At 41.2% G+C, this 23,595-nt stretch overlaps 1 protein-coding gene across 3 annotated transcripts in view; it reads left to right on the forward strand.

Annotated features, from left to right (window-relative positions):
• Epsti1 (epithelial stromal interaction 1) overlaps nt 1-23,595 on the forward strand; it is a 95,339-nt gene that overhangs the window by 11,954 nt on the left and 59,790 nt on the right. For all 3 annotated transcript variants that reach the window (XM_055609858.1, XM_055609860.1, XM_055609859.1), the window contains exons 2-6: nt 7,636-7,694; nt 9,382-9,465; nt 13,036-13,109; nt 13,772-13,855; nt 22,222-22,295. In XM_055609858.1, the coding sequence (XP_055465833.1) occupies nt 7,636-7,694; nt 9,382-9,465; nt 13,036-13,109; nt 13,772-13,855; nt 22,222-22,295 (375 nt within the window). The remainder of the gene's footprint in view (nt 1-7,635; nt 7,695-9,381; nt 9,466-13,035; nt 13,110-13,771; nt 13,856-22,221; nt 22,296-23,595) is intronic.

Below are 23,595 nucleotides of genomic sequence, written 5' to 3' on the forward strand. Positions count from 1 at the left end.
TTGAAGCTTAAGTTAAATGAAAATAAAGAGAACGTTGCCTATTTGACATATAAATGTAGTGTACTCCACTGAGTTGTTCTTTGACGGCAGCTTTTCCCAGCCTCCTGCTCTCTTCAGTCTTTAACTTCAGATTCCTGTTTTCTGTATTTTTGTTGTTCTTTTGAGGGGGAAGTCTCACTCTATTTCCTAGCTAGTGTTGACATCCTCGGCTGAAGTGTTCATCCAGCCTGCCTGAGGATCTGATACTTAACTTGTACACCACTTTGGCCAGTTGGGTGTGTTGGCACATACCTGATATCCAAGCTCTGGAGAGGATGTGGCAGGAGAATGGAGAGGTCAAGGCTAGGCTGAGCTGCATCCTGAGACCTTGATTCATAAAACCATGAGAAACCTAAGTATAGCATTTCTTACCTGCAAGGCAAGCTTACCAGGTGATTGGCACTCACCACACTGTCCCCATCCAATCTAGGGTCAGATGGCGCTGGTGTGAAGGAGCGGCTGGACGTGCGAGCCTGCTAAGAGGAATGAAGTCTTTTGTCTCTGACCAGAGATCTCATGACCTCTGTCAGTGTTTAGGAAGCGGGGACACGCTAGTTTACCAGCTTCTAAATTCCACATCAAAATCTCAGACCTAATACCCATGTTCTAAAAACAGATTTCTTCTAATTTTTCCAGAGAAAACGATTTTATACTTTTAAAAGTTTACCTATTGATTGGTCCCAACCTTGACTTGGTCTTTGGCCTCTCAAAGACGTCAGTTTTGTATGGCATTATTTTTTTCATGAATATCCTTTGTGTCTTTAGTGTTAATTGTTTTTGATGGCTCTCCCTTTTGTGTGTGTGTGTGTGTGTAGCATTTATGGCATATGCTCTTCAGTGAGGGAATATAACATTTCTTGTCTACCTTCTGTAACTGTGCATTTTAACTGCCTGTGTTGCCTCAGCTAAATTAGTAAGATAGGCATAAAATATGTATCTAGCCAGGAACCTCTAGCAGGATGCGTTTTTCTAATTTGTGTAAACTGGTTATATGCTCTCAAGACATGAAAACCTTAGGCCATGCATCCATACATGTCTTTTTCTTAATGTTCAAACAAAGGCATTCTATACACGGGATCCTGCTCTTGCTTCATTTCACCTAGTGGGTTCTATGTCTTTCTTCCAACAGAAGCCAAGGCCAATATTGCTGAAATAATTCATGTGAGCCCACACCAGAATGTAGAATGTTGGACCAGGGCTAACATAACAAACCAAAAGGGTCAAGGGTGATCCAGTCAGCCCTACTTTGGGTTTTTGGCTTGAGAATTTGGACTGTTTGTAAAAGAACTCTGACAACTTTAATGCCTCAAAAACTTTGAGTCACGTTGGTTAAAAGTAATAAGCTTCATGGTCTGGAGAAATGGCTCAGTCGTTAAAAGCACTGTTGCTCATCTGACACCCTCTTCTGGTCTTTTCAGGGACTGCACATATGTGGTACACAGGCATACATACATGCAAGCAAAATAACCCATGCACATAAAATAAAAATGTAAAATAGACAGTGAAAATAATAAGTATCTCCACATTGAAGACCACATAACAAAACCTACATGGAATCTCATGGAACTATCTGGTGCTGTTCATCTCTGACTCATTCTTCTCCAATTGCCAATTGTATCCGAGGTTAAGATTTTCTTGAACTATAAAAAAAAAAAAAAAAAAAAAAAACAGTTACCAGGGAAACTTCTGGGATGCTTAGTCTCATCAATAAAAAAACTTAAAAAGGGACCCAAAAGGTTGCTCAAGGACAATGTTTTTAGAGTTGAAGAGAAAAACATAGTACGGGTTAGACGGTAATCATGGTAGCTGCCAGAGATGGAGAGTAAGTCATGTTTATCAATTTAGGTATGGAACAGAGGTGAAACTTTACTAAAACAAGACCAAAATTCCCCTGAAGAGTGGAAGTGAGTTAGTGAGTGGAGGAAAGGGCCCGTAAAGCATCCTGGGTAGATGCTTTATGTATAGTCTCCCTCCCTTCCAGCTTGCATGTTTCACAGGTTTTTTTTTTTTTTTTTTCGTATTCTCTATCACAGCATCTAGCCAGGTTTGCTAGGGCAGTAAATGCCGCACATCTACTGTTCAGCTTGAAGCTGTCTGCAATTTACTCATCTGTCTCTTCCTGAATTTCTGCTTCCCAGCACATTTCTTCTTTCTAGCAAACCAATGTTGGTCTCAATTAGAAATTTAAGTTACATCTGGTGCACTTTGCATACTCTCAGGGACACACACACACAAATAAAATATGTTATATATAATACGTTAATATATAATATTGTATATAATATATAATCTTTGCCAGCCAAGATAATTTTTGCAGCTTGCACATAGCAGTTTTTGATAAGAGTGCTTAGTCATGAAAATGGCACAGAAGTGAACATGGGAGAAGCCTTTCTGTAACCATCCCAGAGCCCTCACAATTTAAATATGGCTTGCACATATTTTCCTCAAAATATTCTCTTTAGTATGTCTATATGTGCTTGTGCGTGTGTGAGAGAGTATGTGTGTGTTCGTGTATGCATGTGTGTGTGTGTGTGTGGAGGCCAGCGGTGGGCATATTGTCTTCAATTGCTTCTCTGTTTTGTATTTTGAGAAAGGGTCTATAGCTTTAATCTGGGGTTCATTAAATGGCTAGGCTGGCTGCCCAGCAAGCTCTTGAGATCCACCTGTCTCCACTTCCTCTCTGGGATTTTTACACATATTCTGGGGATCTGAACTCACATCCTCATGCTTGCACGACAATCACCTTGTTTACTGAGCCATCTCCCCGGCCTTTCTCCCTGCTTGAAAATGATATTAAAAAAAGATATTTGTCTTTATCTTAGATAGCTGCCTCCTATGCTCTTCTCTCTGTCTCACAGAAATGTGTGTTGGAAATTGGAAGCAATCTTAACAACAGATATTTCATTAAATTTCAATGAGATAATTTAGGAAGCTCATTTTCAAATATACATATTTGTTTCAGCAGCTTGCATGTTGTTTCATTAGGAAGTGACCAGAATGCCAAATCTAGGTAGCTTGAGCTTGTCCGATCCGCAGCTCCAGAGTCCACTTGTTGAAGGAAACACCGTGGAGCTAAAATGGCAAAGGTCTGCTGTGTGTGGAAACTAATTGGTTGAGAACATTAATAAATTATACTCGCTATTTATGTCAAAGAAAGTTCAGAGGGAAGACATGAATATTTTTGATCTCTCAGGTCCTTGCACTCTGCCACACATTATTAAAAATAAAAAGCAAAGCCTTAGACTTAAGCCTCTCTCCCTACTGCAAGGAGGAGAGATGAAAACAACACCACTCAGCAGTGCCTTCTTACATTAAGATGTTTTGGTTTGGCATTTTCAGACAATAAAATATTGCTAAGGCATTCTCTCACATAAAATGTGTATTACTAGGACCACTGTTAAGGTTAGGCTAAAATGCTTTTGAGTAAAAAGTCCTTTGCTTTCAGGGCTAACTAATCCTTTCTCCCTTTCCCCCCTCTTCACTATTTATGAGTAATGTCACCTACTCACAGCATCCTGGGATTATGTGCAGCCCTTTTCTAGGACAGCTCCTCAGACCTGGAGCCAGAGAGAAAGATGTAAAAATCTCTATCGGCTCACACTGTTTCCTGTGCAATGAATAGTAAAGCCAGCACTTTTGTGTCCGACCCAGTATTTTTACATCTTCTGTGATTGACAAACACTCCTGCACTCTCATCAGACATAATCAGATTAGATTCTGTAAAATACAGTCTTTTATAAACAGATTTTTTTCCTCCAAATCTCTTCTATAACTTGTATATTAATGATGGGCTTGGAAAATTCTCTGTTATATATTTTTAGCAAATTCCTTTACCCTATCTTCAACTTGGCATTTTTCTCCCCTGAAGTTTACTGCTGTTCTGTTTTGTTTTTGTTGTTGTTGTTTTGTGGGTCTCCTCTGCTTGTATCTCTGACTACTTACATCATACCACCCTAGCACTTGTTTGGATCTTCCTGCCATTGAGTTATGTTGGTTTCTTGAATTGTTTCCACCTAAATGTATAAGATTGATGGAAGTGGTTGGTATCTGTATTTGACACCTCTTCCACGCCCTCTAAGCCTCTAGCCTAGTAATTCTGTAATAAGTACTTGCCTATGTGTTCATATTGTTTCCAAGTATTTCAAGGGGTTGAAGTTACAGGAAATGGGACCAGCTTTTTATTTATCATCAGATGAAAGAACTACACACACACACACACACACACACACACACACACACAACAGAGTTTATGACACCATAATGAAAAAAATCAAGACATTTTCAGGAAAACAAGTTCAACTAAAAAAATCTTTGCATCAAATGAAATAGCCAGGCCCAGACAAATGCCACAAGTTTTCTCTCATACGTAGAACCAAGTTTAAATTTATATATATACATGAGTCTATAAGTGTCCAGTTTTAGGTCGTAAAACTAGAAAGGGGATGATGAGGGATGATGAAGAGAGTTTAAGGGAAATGGGAAAAAGAGAAATAGAATACATCTAATGAGGAAGAAGAATGTGTGAGTGATTGGGAAGAGGAAGAGAAACAACTGGAAAGGGAGAAGACAGTGGGGGAAGAAAATGAATCGGAACAAAGTATAAAGACACATATGCTTGAAAGTAACATTAGTATGCTGAGCTAAGCAATTCATAAAGGGAGTGGGGTCTGAAGTTTAAAAAGTCCTATCTTAAGCTTTCTATGTTAAGTTGGAAAATCAGCTGCAGTTAATGGTATAGGTTGAAAGCCTTCTGCGTTTTAACCCTGTTGTTTAGTTAACCCAGTGACTTTTAGTATATGGCTTAACATCTGTGTGGTTTTCAAAAATTTAATCTCTGCCTTTTGAGTGCTGGTATAAAACGCGTGCACCACCATGCGTTGGCTGTTGTTCTCTTTTCGACAAAATGTCCTAAGACAGTTTCTTAGTGCTTTATGTGTTGTTAGGACAAAATACCTAAGGAGGGTAAGCATTCTTTAAGAAAGAGATTCATTTGGTTCACAAATTTGGTAGCTTTAAAGTCTCAAGGGCATGGTGTCAGCACCCACACCCCTTTGGCTGTGGGAGGTGGTGAAGCAGATGGGGTAGCGGGCCCTTTCTGTGCGGATCAACCAGGTAACTATCTCTTAGTTGTAGCAATACTCTTTCTTACCTAATCAAGTCCTGTGATGCCCAACCCCCCTCTGTAAGAATGTCACTAATGCATTAGTTCATTGTAAGAGTGGTGTCCCCATGGCCAATAGCATCTCTTAAAAGCCCTGCCTGCTCCAAAGAGCAACACAATGGGTCTCCACGGGGACAAGCCGTACCAGAAGCACAGAAAGTATAACTTTTCGACAGCAGTGGTTCTTCAAGTGTGGAATCGTGGGCATCATTGTATTAGTCTCTTTTCCTGTTGCTGTCAAGATGAAACTAAAAGAAAAAGGGTTGGTGGGAGAAAGCGAGGCAGCTGGCCACACTGAGCCTGCAGTTGCGAAGCAGAGAGATGAACACTGGCTCTTTGTGTGCTTTTTCTTCCCCCTTCTTATTCCATCCCTATTCAGGGTGGGTCAGCCCTGCTTAGTTCATCCTCCTGGAAATGCCCATGTGGACTGGTCCAGAGGTATTCCCCCTAGGAGATTTTAACGCCAGTGAAGATGACGATGAAGATTAACCAGTGCAAACATCGACCGGGAACTTATTTTTTAAAAAATGCATGCTACTGAGCCTCACCCGGAGCCACTGAATCAGAAACCCTGCCCTTTAACAAGCCTGCCAACAAGCTCTCCAGGTGGCTCTCATGTATGGTAAAGGTTAAGAGCTGCTGACGTGCTGCATAGGCAAATCCCCAGCCGAGACTCCTTTTCACAGCTGCAGCCCTGAGGACCGCACTGAGATTTCACGGTTTGGCCTTTGCGTCCAGTGCCTTGTGTTTCAGCTTTAAGGCTCTGTAGAACGGCTCGCCCTTGCATCATGGCGAAGTTTCCAGAATTCTACTCACAGAATTGCAGCACCACCACCCCCCCGCCTCCTATAAAGTACTGGCAATTGAGGAGTGAAAAAGTCTCTCTCAGGGTGATCAAAGACTATGTAATAGATAAGGGATTAATTTCCAGTGGCGGTCGCCTAATTCTGCATTCATAACGTTGTATGCATGCTAGGCTACCCATGCACCATCTGCTGATACACATTAGGTAATTGGGCACCCAGCAGCCCCATTTGCATGCAAAGGTGGTTGCACACCTCACATTACAAGTCTAAAATTAAAGTCCAGGATGAAGCTGGCTGAAGGCTCGCAGCAAGGAAAATAATGAGATAAGGAAAAATGGCTTCGGTTAATCAGCACTTTTGGCCTCTACCGTTCCTGTCTTTGCTAATTTGCCCTTAGAAATAGTACATCCCCAGGTGGAAGAGGGACGTCTGAGAGTGTCTGGGGGTTTTGTTTTAAATATATATTTACAAGCTGGTTGCGTATTTGTCCACAGCATTCCCTCCCAAACTGTGCTGCAGTCTATTACTGTACTGTATTTTTGCTTTTCGAAGCAAGCGTTCAAGCTCTGGTGGGACCGCAGGCACCGGCTCCAACAGAGCCACTGCAGCTCTGACCCACAGCTGGGTTCTGCGGCCCTGTACCTCAGTCAGCCCATGCTTCATCACGAGGCCGCTGTGTGCCAGGCCACCATGCCATAGATCTAGAATATCTATCAATGTAACTCACCTCTGCCCTCAAGGGTTCACTGTGTCTTATCTATCTCAGTATTCCAGTAGCTCAGTGTGGTATACTTTTGCTTACAAAGAGAGTCCAGGGAGACGGCTCAGTGGGTAAAGCACATAAAAAAACAGGCTTTGGATTCCCAGCACCCAGGGATAAAGTCCAGCATGGACAGCGTGTCTCCAACCCCAGAGCGGCAAGGGAGGGGTGTGGAAGGAGCAGAGATGGGGGCCCTCTGGCCAGCCAATCCAGCTTCATCAAGACATTCTGTGGTGGGAAACAGAAGGCATCTGATGTCAATCTCGGGTCCGCATACACGCGTCACAGGCAAGTGTATCGGTGCATGCAAGTATACACGTACGTGCTTGTTCCTCACCTGCTAAAGAGAGAACAAAGGTAAAGCTGGAGAGAGAGAGAGAAGAGAGATTCTTGATTCCCATATTCAAAGTGTCCATACTTCTCTGGGCTCCTAGTATATTGGACCTGTGTCCCCAGGAGAAAGGGGACTCCAGGCATGACAAATGACTAGGACTATTTGTATGAAGGAAGTATGCATCAGGTGTCCCACCGGTTCCTTTTCTCTTAAGGTGGGTCTACAAGAAAGGAGAATCGTTCTTATAGGGATTGACTCACTGGTGCCCCCTGGAGGAGCGATGGCCTGGGAGGCCAGTCTACCGAGCACCAGCAGTGGTACAGCAGTCGCCCGCCCACTCCTTTGTGTTTCCATTCTTGGCCCTGTCCATCTGTCTTTCGACTAGATCGGAAGTTACCAGAGAACAGAGCAAGACCTTTAGGAAGGCTGTCTTCTTCAATGCCTGTCTGACGGTATTGGAAGGAGGATGGGCTGGCGCCTTAGATTCCTTAGTAATTTGTCATGATGATGACCACTGTTTTCCTCTTCATTCCAGCGCAGGCGCATACACCGTGATCGCCCCGAACGAGAGCAGAAGGCAGAAGTTCCTGAGAAGTATGCACTTGCGCTCACTCAACACTCAGAAGGCCTTTTGTTTTCTTTATCGATCTTTTAAAAGCATTTTTATCTTCTGATTTACAGAGACTAATGAGAGCTCACCAAGGTCTTAAAAAAAAAAAAAAAAAAAAAGAAAAGGCAGTTTTAATTACACTTGTAAAATTATTCTATTGTTAGCACGTCTAAATTTGTTTCCCTACGTTAAAAATAGAAATCGTGGCTCAAGAGTGTGTAAGTTTTGGGTTTTTCTTGGGTTTAAACAATTCCACACCTGTTGTTGTTTGGATCTTGTCCCTGATTATATCATGAGGGAATTGATACTTTTTTTTTTTTTTTGATGTGTTCCATCCCTCCTTAATTGGCCTTCCCCCCTCCCCGTATTCTCATTCTTCTGTAACTGTAAATCTACCCTCCATGATTTTATCTGTATAATCACTTTTTTTTTTTTTTTTGTATATAATAGCCTGGAAAGCAGGGACCACATCTTAATCTTTGACTGTGTTTAATTGAGGCATGATAAATAAACAAATGTTGCCATCTAATGCTCTGGCATTATTTTTAGTTGCAAGGAGAGAGAACATTCATACAGTACAGAAGGGCATGTGTGACCGTCCACGTCGGGCTGTGCTGCCCGCCCCGGAATTCTATGCTCCCCTTTATTAGGTTATTGGTAGGGAAGTCAGGCACTGATGAGGGCATAACGACACAGCCAGGAAGGTAGTTATCTAAAGGCACCACACTAGACAAGCATCAACCTGGGTGGCCCAGTGAGTCCGTGTAGCCGTGACTACGGGAACTGCAGACAATTTACCCAACAGGACCCCGAGCTTCCGACATCTTACAGGCTTTGAGTTCAAATTTCTAACAGGGATTTAAGAGTCAGACTCAGGGGCTGAAGAGATGGCTCAGCGGTTAAGAGCACTGACCGTTCTTCCAGAGGGACAAGGTTCAATTCCCAGCACCCACATGGCAGCTCCCAACTGTCTCTAACTCCACACACTGTCTATAACCCTCACACAGACATATATGCAGGCTAAACACATAAAATAAAAAATAAATTATATCTACAAAAGAGCCAGAAACATCTGCGTTTTGAAGTGTTTCAGAACTTTTACTAATTTGAAGATTTTTATTGATGGTCTTTTGGGACAATCCAATCTACCTGGGAGACTGGGTTATAGTCTGATCCAACAGGATTAAGTCTCTCAGGCGCCCCCTGCTGTCTCAAATTGCAGCCAGCTTGGGAAACATTGAAAATAAGGCAAATATAGGCATAAGAATTCTTTGGGGATGTATATTTACCTGGCTCTTATTGACATATGAATATTCTAGTTTTTGTACACATTTGCTATAGAAAACCTTTAGAAATAATTCACAAAGCTTTAAGAATGGTAGTGTTGGAGAGAAAACTATATATTTTTTATGTCAGTAGGAATTTAGCTATTGTTCAAACTTGTACCTTCTGGGCAGACACTTAGGAACTGCCATGGGGGTGGGGGGCTCGAGGGGGTGTGGGGGTTACAGCATCCCTTCAGGGGGTGGGACTAAGAGGTGTCATCTTTTCCTGAACATACTGTCCTCCCATTCCGGAAACTGCTATCTGCTGGATGTTCAGAAGATTGGAATGACCGGGTTTCTTCTCAAATGCTAACAATTGATGGCTTGCTCTTTCTCACCTGTTTAGTTGCTGAGCAAGAACTGGCAGACCTGAAGAGGTGGAAGGAGCAGAACAGGGCAAAACTTGTCCACTTGGTGCCACAAAGGCTGGGTAAGTGGCAAGAGGGAAGCCAGAGCGGGTAGGCAGGGTCACTCGCAGATCCTGCTGAGGCGTGCTAGGTCTGCCTTCCTTCATATATATAGGAAGGCTTGTTCCGTGCTGGAGATGGAGTTCATCTGACAGGAAACACTCAAATGCGCAGGTAGATTGTTGTTTCCGGTTTTCTGTAAGAAGCAAATGCGTCTGCCACAGTTTGTGTGGGAATGAAGTGATGGCTTAATTGGCAAATAATTTAGAGCCTCTTACATGATCAGCTCTGAAGAAAGCTTACCTGGGGCGCTACATATGCCCTGTCACAGCACTAGTCAGGATTCGAGGGAAAGCCATCACAGCATACCCATCCTGGCAGTGAGATGCTAATGTGATGAAAATGAAGCAAAATGAAAGTGAGCTGGGGACCCAGCTGTGGGTATAAAGATAGATGTCACTTGGGTTTTCATGGTAGGGACAGGGACAGGGGACAGTTGAGTTGGCAGAGCAGGTGCTGCCGGTGGGAAGGGATATCTGGGTCCCCTGTGTGAGGTTTAGAGAGGACACTACCCGCCCCTTCCCCCCACCGCCCTGGGAGTCATTGGCTTCCTGTCTGGCCTTCTCTTCACAGCCTATCACTTAAAGGCTTGGCACAGTTCCAGTTAATACAAATATACCTTGAGTTAGAAGCCACCTACTGCCACAATAATCTTAGAGATATAAGAAAAAAAAAATAAGCTGATTTGGAAATCTTTAATGAAGGAAAGAAATAAAACTGTGGCTGTCAGTCCACATATTTCACCGTTAGCTGAATAAGCCAGACTTGACGAATACAGTCCAACTCCCCTTTCACAGGTCCTCTCAAGCAGTCTTCCCCATGACTTCTTTGTCTATGTCTTTTGAGACCATCTCATTTCAGAAATCAGTACTCAGTCTTAGGTACCGGCCAGACTTGGTCACCTCCAGGGTTGCTGTAGATGTGTATTCTTTCAAGAGAACCTCATGAGAAGTAAAGACAGCTCTGTTGCATCCTTCTTCCCTTCTAACTCAGGAAGCCAGGCCATCCATGATGCAGCCACTTTCTTTTCTGAGATGGGGTCTCACAGTCCAGGCTAGCCTATAGCCCGTGAACTGCCTCTGTCTCCCTAGTACTAGGATTGCAGGTTTGCAACTCTGCGCCAGCATCAGCCACATCTTCCTTGAGGACCCATCTGACTCCAGACTCATGCCTTGGGCGTCAGATGTCCTCAGCGTCTCCTATGCAACTAGGAGTGCATGCTGAGGGTGGTCTTAATTAAACCTCTCCATCATCTCGGTATGAAGCCTCTCTTTCCCAAACACAAGCACGGAGGAGTTGGAATTTTGGGAGATATCCTTCCTCAGCTTTCAACCTCCGTCATACAAGTTCTTTTACAGACTGAAGGGAATTTCTAGAGCAGATTCTGCAAATTTGTTTTTAGTTCTTCCTTCCCAATCTTTCTCCGGAGGCTGGGTACCACCTCAGTGGGGGACCTGGAGAAGCTAGCACCTATCATTTTGCAGCCTTCGAAGAAAACCAGGAGCATTTCATTTTTTCCTGTCTGCTGTATGACACATTCAGGAACAGTCACCTTGTATGTGTGTCTTTGTTGGGGAAACAGTTGGTTTACCAAAGCAAATTATAAAATGTATTGGCCCTTAGAGTTAGTTTTGAAAAAAAAAGAGAGAGAGAGAAGCATGTAGACATTCGGTTCTGTCCATTTTTTTTTTTAAACTCATAATTTCTTATCTCTAGCACTTAAAATATTGGAATGGTTTTTGGGGACATAGAGAGTAGCTGTGACAATAGCTGTAAAGCTTTATTATTCCTGCTTTCTTTCCGTCTTCCCTAACAGCAACAGAAGGGTCTAAACCAAACCAGCCTTGTGTAGCTCAGAAGAAAACCACCGTTAGTGTCTTTATCAAATCAATCATAAAAACCTCAGTAAATGCAAGCTGTTTTTATGTAACTTTCCTGACAGCGACTCTTTAAGAGAGATGACACTTTTAGTAACCAAAGCACCAGGGAATTATCACAAAAGAATCTTTCTTTTTTTAAAAAAAGAACATTTGTTTATCTTTATTGTATGTGTATGGGTATTTTGTGTGCGTGTACTTTGTGTACCAACGCAAGCATGTAATTCCTGTGAAGTCAGAAGAGGAGAGTCAGATCTCTTGGAATTAGAGTTACAGGCAGTTGTTAGCTGTGATGTGGTGGCTTAGAACAGAGCTGGAATCTTCTGAAGGAATAGCCAGTGCTCTTAACTGCTGAGCCATTTCTCTAGCCTAAGAAAGGAGTCCTTTTAATGTGAGTACCAAGCTTGTATAAACACTGAGGAATCACTAACTGGAGCTTTCTGGCCTCAGATAATTTCAGTTTAAAAGCGGGAGCAAACACATCATTCTAAGTCTTTGTTATTGTCTTGAATAAAAAAATACAATAGTAAATGCCACGGATTAACAGTTACTATACTTTAAAAGACCTGGATAAATGCTTTCAGAGCACTTTTTCCTTGCACTCCTACCAAGGCTCAGGAGTCATTGTAAAAGATGAGACAGAAAGAAGTCTGTGGATAGCTACATGAAAAAGAAACTCAAAGTGGTGAAGAGAGCAAGTACAAAATCCATGTAAGCACAAGCTAGACCAATCTCAGTATGGAGAGGGGAGTTGGGTACACAACAAATTTACCCCTAATCAGGGAGCTATTAGCAACTGTGTGTGTGTGAGAGAGAGAGAGAGAGAAAGAGAGAATATTTTTTTCTAAGTGTGCAGTCCTTGATAGTTAAATGTTTTCCTAGGGAAGACCACACATCCAAGAATACTCGGGCAAAACAAACTGGTTTTGAAGGATTAAAAAAAATAAGCAGGGTGCAAAGTTGGGTAGGTAGGGAAGAGGGATGGATCTGAGAAGAGTTTGAGAAGAGGAGATAAATGTGATCAGAACACATTGCATGAAATGCTCAAAGAACTAATAAAAATGTTAGGAAAGAAAAAGTGGGTTATAAAGAGAACATACGTCTGTAGTGTCAAGAATCCTGAGGGTCTGAGGAGGTTCACTGCTTGAACACAGGGTAGTAGAGGTAGGAGAAGGAAAGCAATTGAAGCATCATTGACCATTGCCTTATTGGGGTAAGAAATGGTCGTGCGTAAACAGGAGGAATGTTCCAGAATTCTTAGCACAGGCAGTATTGCTTAATGTCTAGAGTTGCCTTTCAGGTATGGTTTCAGTCTAGGAGGAAACTTTAATGTTTACTGATTAAAAACCCTAGTGCTATCATCCTTTAAAGAACAAGGTCTCATCTTTTCATTCATCAGTTACAGCAACTGCTGCTCTTTGAGAACTCTTGAAGGTGACTGGCTATGTTCTGATGTCTAGGGGTATGAAAAAGTTAAACTCACACTGCAGACTTACCATGTGTTAATTAGTCCTCAACAGCTGGCATTTTAGCTTAGTACTCCCACCTTACCTTCATGGCGTATTATTTATTTATCTATTTATCTATTTATCTATCTATCTATCTATCTATCTATCTATCTATCTATCTATCTATTTATTTATTTATTTTCATTAGGGGGAAGCCAGTCTGAATCTGAAGTCAGGCAGAAACAACAGCTCCAACAGATGCGATCTAAATACCAGCAAAAGGTCAGAATCCATTTCTTCTAGTTTAATTTTGGCAACAAATTTCAGTACCAACATTTCCACATAACCATGAAATAACACCGTGACTGAAAATATAAAACCTTCAAATCAATTGCAAAATGTAATTCTCAAAATAATAGTTGCCAGGAAGTGAAAAGTAAAGAAGAAAATATCTAGAATTTTTACCCAAGCCACACGCGCTAAGCATCATGACCTTTGATTAAAGATGGCCTTTAAATTAGGTATATATTAATTATAGTTTAAGATTACTGTGTTTTCACCTGCAGAACATGGTTTTGTTTATTCCAAGCTGGTAATAAAATATAAAATAATTTAAGATAACTAGTGATTTCTACAATAAATACTGTGAGTTTTATATGAGGAATATCTGCTTTTTCTCCCTTGTGCAAGTATGGATGGACACACACACACAGAGCAAGAGAGTGAAAAAGAGTGAACAAGTAAGTGAGCAAGATAGATAGATAGATACCCATGAAGAAACACTGAGATTTCTCAGTCAGGAGATGCAGTCTGGCCATTCTCTAAGTGGCTTAGAGCAGTAATTTGCCTTTCATCATAATTTTGTGTTCCAGAAGTTCAGACTGAAAAATGGTAACTGTTTCCTTTTTTTTTTTTTTTTTGTCTGTAATCTCAATACAATTTAGCTAAAGAGAGAAGAATCTATTCGAATCAGGAAGGAAGCTGAGGAAGCTGAGCTCCAAAAAATGAAGGCAATCCAGAGGGAGAAGGTAAGAGGGTGGAGGGGGAGGTTGGCTGATGTTCGCTGAGGGCCAGCTGTCAGGTTCTCCTGGAGACACTGTCCATTCACTACTCATTTAACCCCCACTGTAATCTGAGAAGGTGCCTCTTATCCAATTGTGACAGAGAGAGGAAAGAAATGCCCAGCGGTCCACAGATGTAGTTAGAAGAGTTGGGTTTCTGAGTCACCACACCAACTATCTCACCTCTTAGCAATGTGGTCGACTGGCCCAAAGGCAAAGCAACAAGGAGCAGCGCCACTCAGTGGGCCATTGTCGTATTTTTATCAAGACACAGAGTTTTCCAGGGTTCATGTGGTGAAGGTGAACATGGCCTTCTTAAGCACTGAAAGAGCATGCGCTGGCCTTTCCTATCAGTGATGCCAGACTCTTTCAACTGGACAGTGATGCTTTAGTTTTGGTGTAGTATCCAGAGGAGCTTGGGTAAAATCTCTTGTGAGGGGTTCATTTGCTATAGAACAAGAAACAATGGGGAGATGTTTAGCCCCTCCCCTTCCACAAGCCTAACAGGAAGTAAGGCTTAGTGTCGAAGGTATGAGAGCAGGAAATTGACTTACTGTTCTGAGCACTGTGTGTGACACCTATTATAGATGCCTCTTAGAAGCAGAACTCCTGTCCCTGTATTCTGCTTGTTTCTCTCTCTCCCTCTTCCTGTTCCTCTCCCTCAGTTAGTTTCTCTCTCCTCTTCCTCCCTCCCTCCTTCCCTCTCTCCCTCCCTTTCTTCTCTCTCTCCCATACTTTCTCTATTTTCTCTATTTCTATTTTCTTCTATTTCTTCTCTTCTCTCCTGTTTCCTTTTAAAGATTAAGTATTCAAAATTTAAACGACATTTTAAGCAATAGATTTATTTATTTATTTACTTATGTACTATTTATTTTGAAACAAAGTCTCACCTGTCTAGCCTAGAACACACAGACATTAGCTGTCTCTGCCTCTTGAGTGCTAGAATTAAAGGTGTGTACCACCACAGCTAGCCATAAAGAGATGTTTTTAGCAGTTGGAGTTAAGAAAGCTGCAAGCTTGTGGCTTATGGAACACCAGCAGGGAGTACACATTTCCTCCTCTCTGTAGGAATTCTCTTCTTGCCTGGGAACAGTCTAGTTTCTTGGAAAGTATGTGCCATTTTTGTATGACCTTGGGCAGTCTCCCAACTTTCTCAGAACTCTTCCTGTAAAATGTTTCTGCTGGTACCATCTCCCAAGTCTAAGAGTAACTTGTTGCCATAGTGATTCAGGAGGTGGCAAGCCTGGATTTGCACATACAAACTGTAATAAAATGCCGGATAAAAAGCATAGATAGTTTATTTACAAATCTTGATCCAGCAATCCGCTACCAGTTTTCTATCTATTACACAAAAGATCTTTATCGAAACTACCTTTTCTCTACCTCTTTCACATATACTTCTGTCTTTACCATGCTTTTGTTTATCTCTTTCTCTTCTTCTCTCCCACCTGAAAAGCTGGAGCTTTGGTCTGTGATTGTAGCAGGAGGAACACATCATACATAGTCTGCCTACGTGTCAAGTGGGACCAAGGGAAACAACGACAGGAAAGGCTGAGAGAACCTGGAGAATGTTTTTCTTGTGGTTATTGCAGGCTCTCACCTAAGTCATGTTTGGTGTCGGTTAGTTCCTATAATTGGCTGGCTTGTGTGTTATTTACACTTCATGTCTGTATGCTCAGTAACACGCCTTCTTAATGTGTGGGTGCAATTCTGTTCTTTAACGCTCAGTGAAAGCAGAGTGTTAAAACAGAGCTATAGAGGCACGGCAACCTTTAGAGACCAAAACATGAACTGGATTAAGCTTTTCTAAATTGATAAATATGATATAAATTTGAATGTGATTGAGAAGGATCAGCTCTCTAGCCTTTCCCACTAAGGAGGGGAATGGGCAGAACTGGCATTTCCTGGGATTTGCTGCTCTGCAGGCTCTCTGGAGCAAACTGCATCCTGCCAAGCTTCTTACACTGGTTTCTGTGCACAGGAAAATTTGTGGAGTATTAATTTAAGTGGGACTTGATTTATCTGGCTGATTGGCTGTCACTCTCCCAGGACCAGTCCTTTCTGTTGAATATGAGCCTGCTGCTGTTCATGCCTACCAACGCCCGTTTAGTCGCTTGTGTCAGACAGAAAAGTGGATATTAGCTATCTAGAAGTGACATATTCCACATTGCCAGTGTGATAATGGCCGGGAGAAGTGATAATGACTATGCTTATGGAGCACTCGGTCTTTAAAATGCACAGCAAATGCATGCATGGACACCAGCTCACAAAACTCTACCCTCCTCCCCTGGTGATGGTTACTTCCCAGGAAGTCTGAGCCAAAGCAGAGCCAAGCACCTAGTGCTACCCAGGAGTCTGGCCAATCCCCAAGATACCCTAAAGAGGTGTTTCTTATTGCCTGTTAATACATCAGTGGATGGATGTATTAAATCAGAGTGTGCACTGGCCAGCAACTCCCTCAAAGCCTCAAAGGTGACCACTGCTTGCCGTGGGGACCAAGCATTCCATATATCAGTCTCAAAGGGTTGCTTCACATCTAAATTACAGTAATAGGTTTTTAGAGGTCACTATAATAAGCCTGTCAGCTAAACTGAATGTTCCGAGACTAAACATCCATCATATTCTACTCATAATCATATTGATGAAATAATCATTTGATTTTTTTCATACTTCCACAGTACTCATAAACCTGAAAAACAAAAACCTCCCACCTCTATAGTAAAGACCTTCCCTCCCCTTTGAATTCATCTTACTCTGCTTCCTGTTTATGTTTGAAATAGTTTACAATGCTACGTCTTTTCCTCATTTTTCCAATCTCCCTGTATCCTCATAACTTTGGAAAGTATTCAAAACAGCTCAAGATTCCAGTGGCATCTAATGCCTTTTCCTCTTCCGTAAGCTGTGGCTACCAAAGTCGCTTGTAGCAAATGAAGTCATTATGTTTTTTATAGACCCCAAGAAACATTGTTCATTTGAATGCTGTTCAGTGCTGTAGAAACAAACCAGTAGAGTATAAATTATGCATATTAGATGCAAATGCATTTATATACATATTCTTAGGGCATCATACTTGTTGCTTTCTAGTTCTATAAGGCAAGTAGTAGCAAGGACTAATGGCTGTAAGGACAAACATCAACATTCATGAAATTATTTAAGCATTGTATGAACTGGAAAATATTTAAAATTCTGTAAACTCTTAAGTCATACCAGGTGTCTAAGAAAGAAGATTTTTACACCCTGCACTTTTATGTGGCACTGGTATAAGCATTAAATCTTTGGATGTTGAAGTACAGTGGGCTTTCATTAATTAATCCCATGGTGTTGGAATGAGAATTTTATCTCTGGAACACAGGCATTAAAGACTATGGGCCCTTAGCTTCCCTGGGATCCACTTGCCTTAATTATGAAATGGGTGCCATAATAAGGATGGAAGAACTAAAGGATGGATATGCAAAATCCTAAGCTCAATAACTAGTTCTTAGCTTTTTGTTTGTTTGTTGTTTTGAGACAGGGTTTCACTATACTGCCCTAACTGACCTGGTCGCTGTATAGACCAGGTTGCCTCTGCCCTCCAGGCGCTAGGATTTAAGGCACACACCAGCGAGCCCAGCCCCAGCTCTCAGCTTTTAGTAAAGGTGCCCTACCCTAATTACAAGTATAAAGAAGTGCTCAAATATTCTTTCATTTGATTTATCCTGTCAGCTTCTTGCAGGGAAGGCAAAGAAAGGCTTACTGTTATTAAATAGGGTCAATGATTTCACTTCTGTTAAACACACATTGGTGAAACTGCTGAAGAAAAAAACACACCTGACACTCTTGGCCATGCCAAATTTCCAGGCTTCTAGTTCAACTAAAATTTTAACATTGACCAGTGTCCAGTAGTTTTCCTTTGTATTCTAGGCCTTGATCATCAAGATCTTTGCTCACTTTCTTTCATTTTCAGAATAGGACGTCCTCTACTATTTTATAGAAATAAAAGCCATTAGGCTTTGAACGTTTTTTTTTTTTTTTGTTACCTTGCTCTTTGTTACTTTTCTTTTTCCCTCCCTCCCTCCTTCTCTCTCTCTTCTCTCTCCTTTCCTTTCTCAATCTCTCCTCCTCCTCTTCTCTCTCCTTTCTTCTTTCTTTCATTCTTTCTTTCTTTCTTTCCTTCTTTGATACTCTTACTATACAGTGCAAGCTAGCTTTGGACTGTTGATTTTTCTGCCTCAGCTCCTTGGTTGCTTGGCTATAGGCATACATTGCAATGTCTAGCTCTTTGTTCCATGTATCTGGAAGCCCATCTTAAGAGGAATAAGAAAGTGTCTCTCTCTGCTGCCATGCTGGAATCAGTCCATCTGCATTCACTATCTCCTGCCCTCTCTAACCCCTTTAGGGACCCTGTTGTTTCCTTGGTTAAGCACCCCCTTTTTCTTTTTCGCATTCTTGTGTCCTTGCTCAGTATAGCTGTTTACTTAATTTTCTTATCCTAACAAATTACATCACTGTACTCTCATCTACTTTCAACTCCTTTACTCTAAGCTTCATGGTCAATTCCTCGAAAGGCTTCTCTTTAGTCTTTCATTTGAAATGTGAGTTCATGGACTGATTTTAATTATCACTTGAACAAGAGAGAGCTTTTGCTTTAAATAGCACCAATATTGTGCCCATCAGACCAAGGAAATAAACGGCTTGAGATCTTTTCTTTACTTGTTTGTTTGTATGCTAAGCTTGTTTTCTGTCTCTAGTATTTTTATGGTATAGATGTAGCCAAGATAAACAATGTTATTCTCAACAGAAAAAAAAAATAATGGAAACTTCAATTCCTAGCTTTTTAACCACTAAAAATGCCATGAATGTTGATGACAACATGAGTCCCAGAATGTTGAAGTCATCCTTGTAACAGAATCTGTTGAAAAAAAAAAAAAACATTTTTGTCCAAGTTTCAAGAAGCTTTCAAAGGAATTTTCTTTTCCAATGTGAAATAAAAGGAGACCATTATGGCTGACTATTCAAATTATAAAACCATGAAATCATATAGGGTTTTTTTTTTATTGCACTGAGTATGCACACATAAAGCAAGCCCTTATAACCCAGCTAACAAAATGTCTTAGAGGCAGTGGTAAGATACTACGTTAGAGAAGTATGCTGTCTACCGTGTTCCTTAAATGTCTTAAAATTCTTAAAGAGTTTAATAATTTCTCCTAAGGAGGGCATGTGGTGTGTGCCTGTAATCCTAGTGCTTTGGAAATAAAGCAAGGAAAACAAGGAAATTTGAGGTCAACTGGGGCAACACAGGATCCCCGCGCGAAAGAAGATAACAGAGTTTTCTGATAGATGGGTTTTAAATTAGCCAGCATCTACCTGTTAAACATAAAGTTTTGTTCTACTGTAAACCACAGCTGTGCTAGTTACAGATTTAAAAACATCCCTAGTAAACACAGGGGAGCACATGTCTAAAATCTCACACACTTCTGAAAAGAGCCCAAGTGCTCCTCCTCAGAAATGCTAATACCAGGTCTCATTTGGAGGCTGAGGCAGGAGGATGACAAGTCTTGACGCCGACCTCTCCAAAGCAAAGAGGCTAGGAAGGCAAGTGAGGCTGGAAGCAGAGCAGAGCTGCCAGGTGAGAACAAAGGCAGAGTTAGAAGACAGCTGAGGAACGAGGACAAGGGCAGAACACACGGTTTCTGGGCTGTTTTTAAGCCTGCAGATTTATGCTCTCGCACAATACCTGTGATGAGCTGCCTTGGGTCATCTTTTGCTCAGCCAAATTGCTATTTAGTTTCTATGTATTTGCTTTTCTACAGCCGATGATATCCCCAGTTCCTGCAAGGGGAGTGTTTTGTGGGGCTCAGGATTCTACAGTGAGCAAAACATAAGGTTGAAACCTCAAAACAACAACAAACTAAATCAAACCAACAAGTGAAAAAAAAAATTTCACACTTCATTACTTCAAATTTCACCCTTCTCTGGGTCTTCTTCGGAAACTGTTATTATTTCACTGTGGCATATTTAACATCAATTGCTTCATTGCTCTCTTATCTATAGCTTTTACAGGGTGCTGCATCTCTGTTCATATAATAAATATAAAGCAATCATATAATAGGACATTGTTAGTGTTAATTGAATATATGTGGTTCAGTGATATTATTCAGGTCCCTCAGTCAGTGGTAGTGGCCTGGCTAAGTTTCCTTCAGCATTTGCATTTGTGCAAATATGTTTGGGTGACCTGACTAAATCTAAGTATTTGGACTGACACCAAATCTGTGCCTACTCCCCTTACTAGGGAACACACTTGGAGACTGAGCTGCCATGGGCTACTTCTGTGCAGGGGTTCTAGGTTATCCCCATGAATGGTCCTTGGTTAGAGTATCAGCCTCAGAAAAGACCCCTGTGCCCAGATATTTTGGTTCTGTTGCTATCCTTGTGGAGCTCCTGTCCTCTCCAGGTCTTATTATCTCCCCCTTCATTCATAAGATTCCCTGCACTCTGCCCAAAGTTTGGTTATGAGTCTCAGCATCTGCTTTGATACAATGCTGGATAGAGTCTTTCAGAGGCCCTCTGTGGTAAGCTCCTGTCCTGTTCCCTGTTTTCTCCTCCTTCCAATGTCTATCCCATTTGCCTTTCTGAGTGAGATTGATCATCTTACCCAGGAACAGGGACTGTCTCTGACATGAACGCAGTGGCTAGCTCTTTGACTCTCTCCCCTGGATGGGGGAGTAACCTTGCCAGGCCACAGAGGAGGACAATGCAGCCAGTCCTGATGAGAAGGGATAAGCTAGGGTCAGATGGAAGGGGAGGAGGACCTCCCCTATCCGTGGACTTGGAGAGGGGCATAGAAGGAAATGAGGGTGGGATTGGGAGGAAATGTGGGAGGGGGCTACAGCTGGAATACAAAGTGAATAAACTGTGAATAATATAAAAAATAAAAATTTAATTTAAAAAATCTGTGCTTACATTGGTAGACATTGGGTACAAGTCCTCAAACATGCCTCCGTTTTACAGACTACTTACTCATTGGCTTTTGCTGAGGGATTAATAGACCTTCAGTGGTTAAATGAAGATATTGTGTTATGTTCTGAGTTGGAATCTACCAGTGAAGAGATTAAAAATGGTTTTCTCAATTTCTGACCTCAAAGAAGGAAACCCACTTTTGTTTCTAGAAGCTTGTGTGACTTTCTTCCTGTCTGCTAAGGAGATTCCTGACCTTGATTTAATCAATAAATTCTGTTTACATTCTGCTTGATGATGCCTCCACCCCAGGGATGTGGAGAGCTCATCACAATTCAGCATGTTTGGGCTCACTATTGGTTATAACTAGAATCCTGTTTCATTAACAGTTGAATTGCTAGCTGCATAATTGATTCCCTGGACCCTAGAATACTTACTATAGGTTTTGTTGTTGGAAAACATAGATGGAAAATATCTATTTTGCCTTTGAAAATGGGAAAGCTTCTCATCCTTGAACCATGGAGCCAGACTCGCATCACAGCTTAAAAGTAACGATTCCGAATATTCTTTTTCACAGAACTTTTTTGAGCAAATCTGAATTTTTTTTTAAATAATTAAACTCAGCTGTTTCTCCTTTGGACCCCTTTAAAATTTCAGTTTTCTCCTGTGTTATAGAACTTGCTTCTACTCTTTATTAAAATTTACTTTTGTCGAAGAATATTATCTATTTTTTTTTTTAGGCACGTTTAAAAAAAATGACAGCAGGGTTACAGCAAGCAAAAAAGCAAGTGGTTTTGATTTAAATCAAGTTAAAATGTGCCAGAGCCATGGTGACAGTGATATCAAATATGAAGTCACATTTCTGAAGGTTCTCAAGACAACTAATTAAAAAAAGAACTCTTTTCTACTCAAGTGGATAGCTTCTTTCAGACATATGCCACATAGTTTCTCAACAGCTCTAAGTGTCTAAATCAGAAGGGATTGGGTTGGATTATTAAAAACCTTTTCCTGAATATTTTGGTCAAATGTGTGACACACACATACACATTTGCATGGACTATTTAACCATGCATTATTATTTTTAACTTAGCATGCTTGGTATGGAAGTGTACTGTTTACATCACATGTTTCACAAACTCACTAGCTTAAAAATAAACGTTGCTGTCATTTGAGCGGAAATAAAATTGTGAAATTTTTATTCTGCAATTTAGCCAGTCAGGTGGTGAGAGAGGAGCTTTGGAAGGATCTTGGGGCCTTTGGTGTAGTGCTTTTGTGTTCTGAGAGGAGAGACTATCTTGGGATTTCCAGAGCTAGTAGAACACAGGACTTGGGAGAACTTAAACATGGTGATTCTACTCAATCTTCCATAACAGTTCACATTTTGATATTTTCAATTTCAGAGTAATAAACTAGAGGAGAAAAAGCAACTTCAAGAAAACATCAGAAGAGACACATTTCGAGAGCATCATCAGTCGTAAGTTTGTGCCCTCAGAACTTTGTTTCCTTACAGGCTTATTGTTTAGATTTCCAGCTCTAGGGAATGACAACTTTTCAAACATTGGGTGTTGAATTGTTGGCACGATATTAATCATGTAACTGAGCTCTACCATCTCAGGGAATCTGAGACCGAGACACTCATGCTCATCAAAGTATTCTCCAGCGGTCAACTGATGAGCAATAATCCGACTAAATTGGAGGAATTTCTCCCTATAAATAAATTGGATTTTTGGGTTCTTCTGACTGTGCTGATCCCTAGGGTATCGCTGTAAGGAGGAAGATGTTTGAAGTGAAATATCCAAGCAATGTTTAAACTAAGTAGTATTTATCTACTGAACTGAGGGCTGTTTTACCATTGTTTTCTAGCCAAGAATTAAGATATCATTTATTACTTATTTCTGTCGCTCAAAATTGATGGTTATAAACCAAGGCAGTTTTTCTAGTATGATTCCTGAATAATAATACTTTATATGCTAATACCATTGTTGCTAATGCAGAAAATCTACTCTGTCGTAGCCTGTAGAGCAATGGTTCTCAACCTGTAGATCACAAACCCTTTGGGGGGAGGTTGCATATGAGATATCCCACATATCAGATAGTTACATTATAATTCATAATAGTAGCACAATCAGAGTTATAATTTAATAATTAAGATATAATTCTAAATGCAGAGTTAGAACCAAGCAGACAGGGGTTCCAAATCTCAGCTCCATTGCTCAGCTCTGCTCTTGAGCTAACCATTAAACCCTCCAGTCCCTTTTTTCTAGGTCTGGGGATCGCTCAGATACTGAGCTGCTCGTGAATAAGACATTTAAGAGTGTGCCTTCTCCCTAAGTCTAGCATTCTTGGAGCACCGGGCTCAGCCTGCCTCTGTCAAGTAGTGTTCAGGCTCAGTGGCAAGAATAGAAAAATTCCCAAATCCTGTGCATTGCTCTTCACCGAGTTAAGGTCAGGGCGGGGGAAGTTGAGTTCTTCTTTTGAGTTTGAGACAGGGCAAGGTGTAGGAGGAGAAATTCCTGGAGTTTTCAAAGGTGGGAGGCTGTTCTACCCAGCTTCCTCTCTTTTCAAAGTACCCCAGCTTCTTGAGTTTGTGTTTTACTAAATGCTAAAAATCAATCACCCTTATTCTGTAAAGAAGAAAAGAAGGCTTTGCTGTCAGCCACTTCACTCGTGAATTCAATTACATGCACATTTTACTCCTGCTCTCTCTCCTGCTTATCATGAAAGTCCCCGTTAGCCAGGAAAAAAAGGGAAGTTGGCAAAAAAAACCCCAAGAA

This window comes from Psammomys obesus, unplaced genomic scaffold (assembly GCF_907164565.1).
Source record: "Psammomys obesus unplaced genomic scaffold, mPsaObe1.curated_primary_1811, whole genome shotgun sequence".
Classification (NCBI taxonomy): Eukaryota; Metazoa; Chordata; class Mammalia; order Rodentia; family Muridae; genus Psammomys; species Psammomys obesus.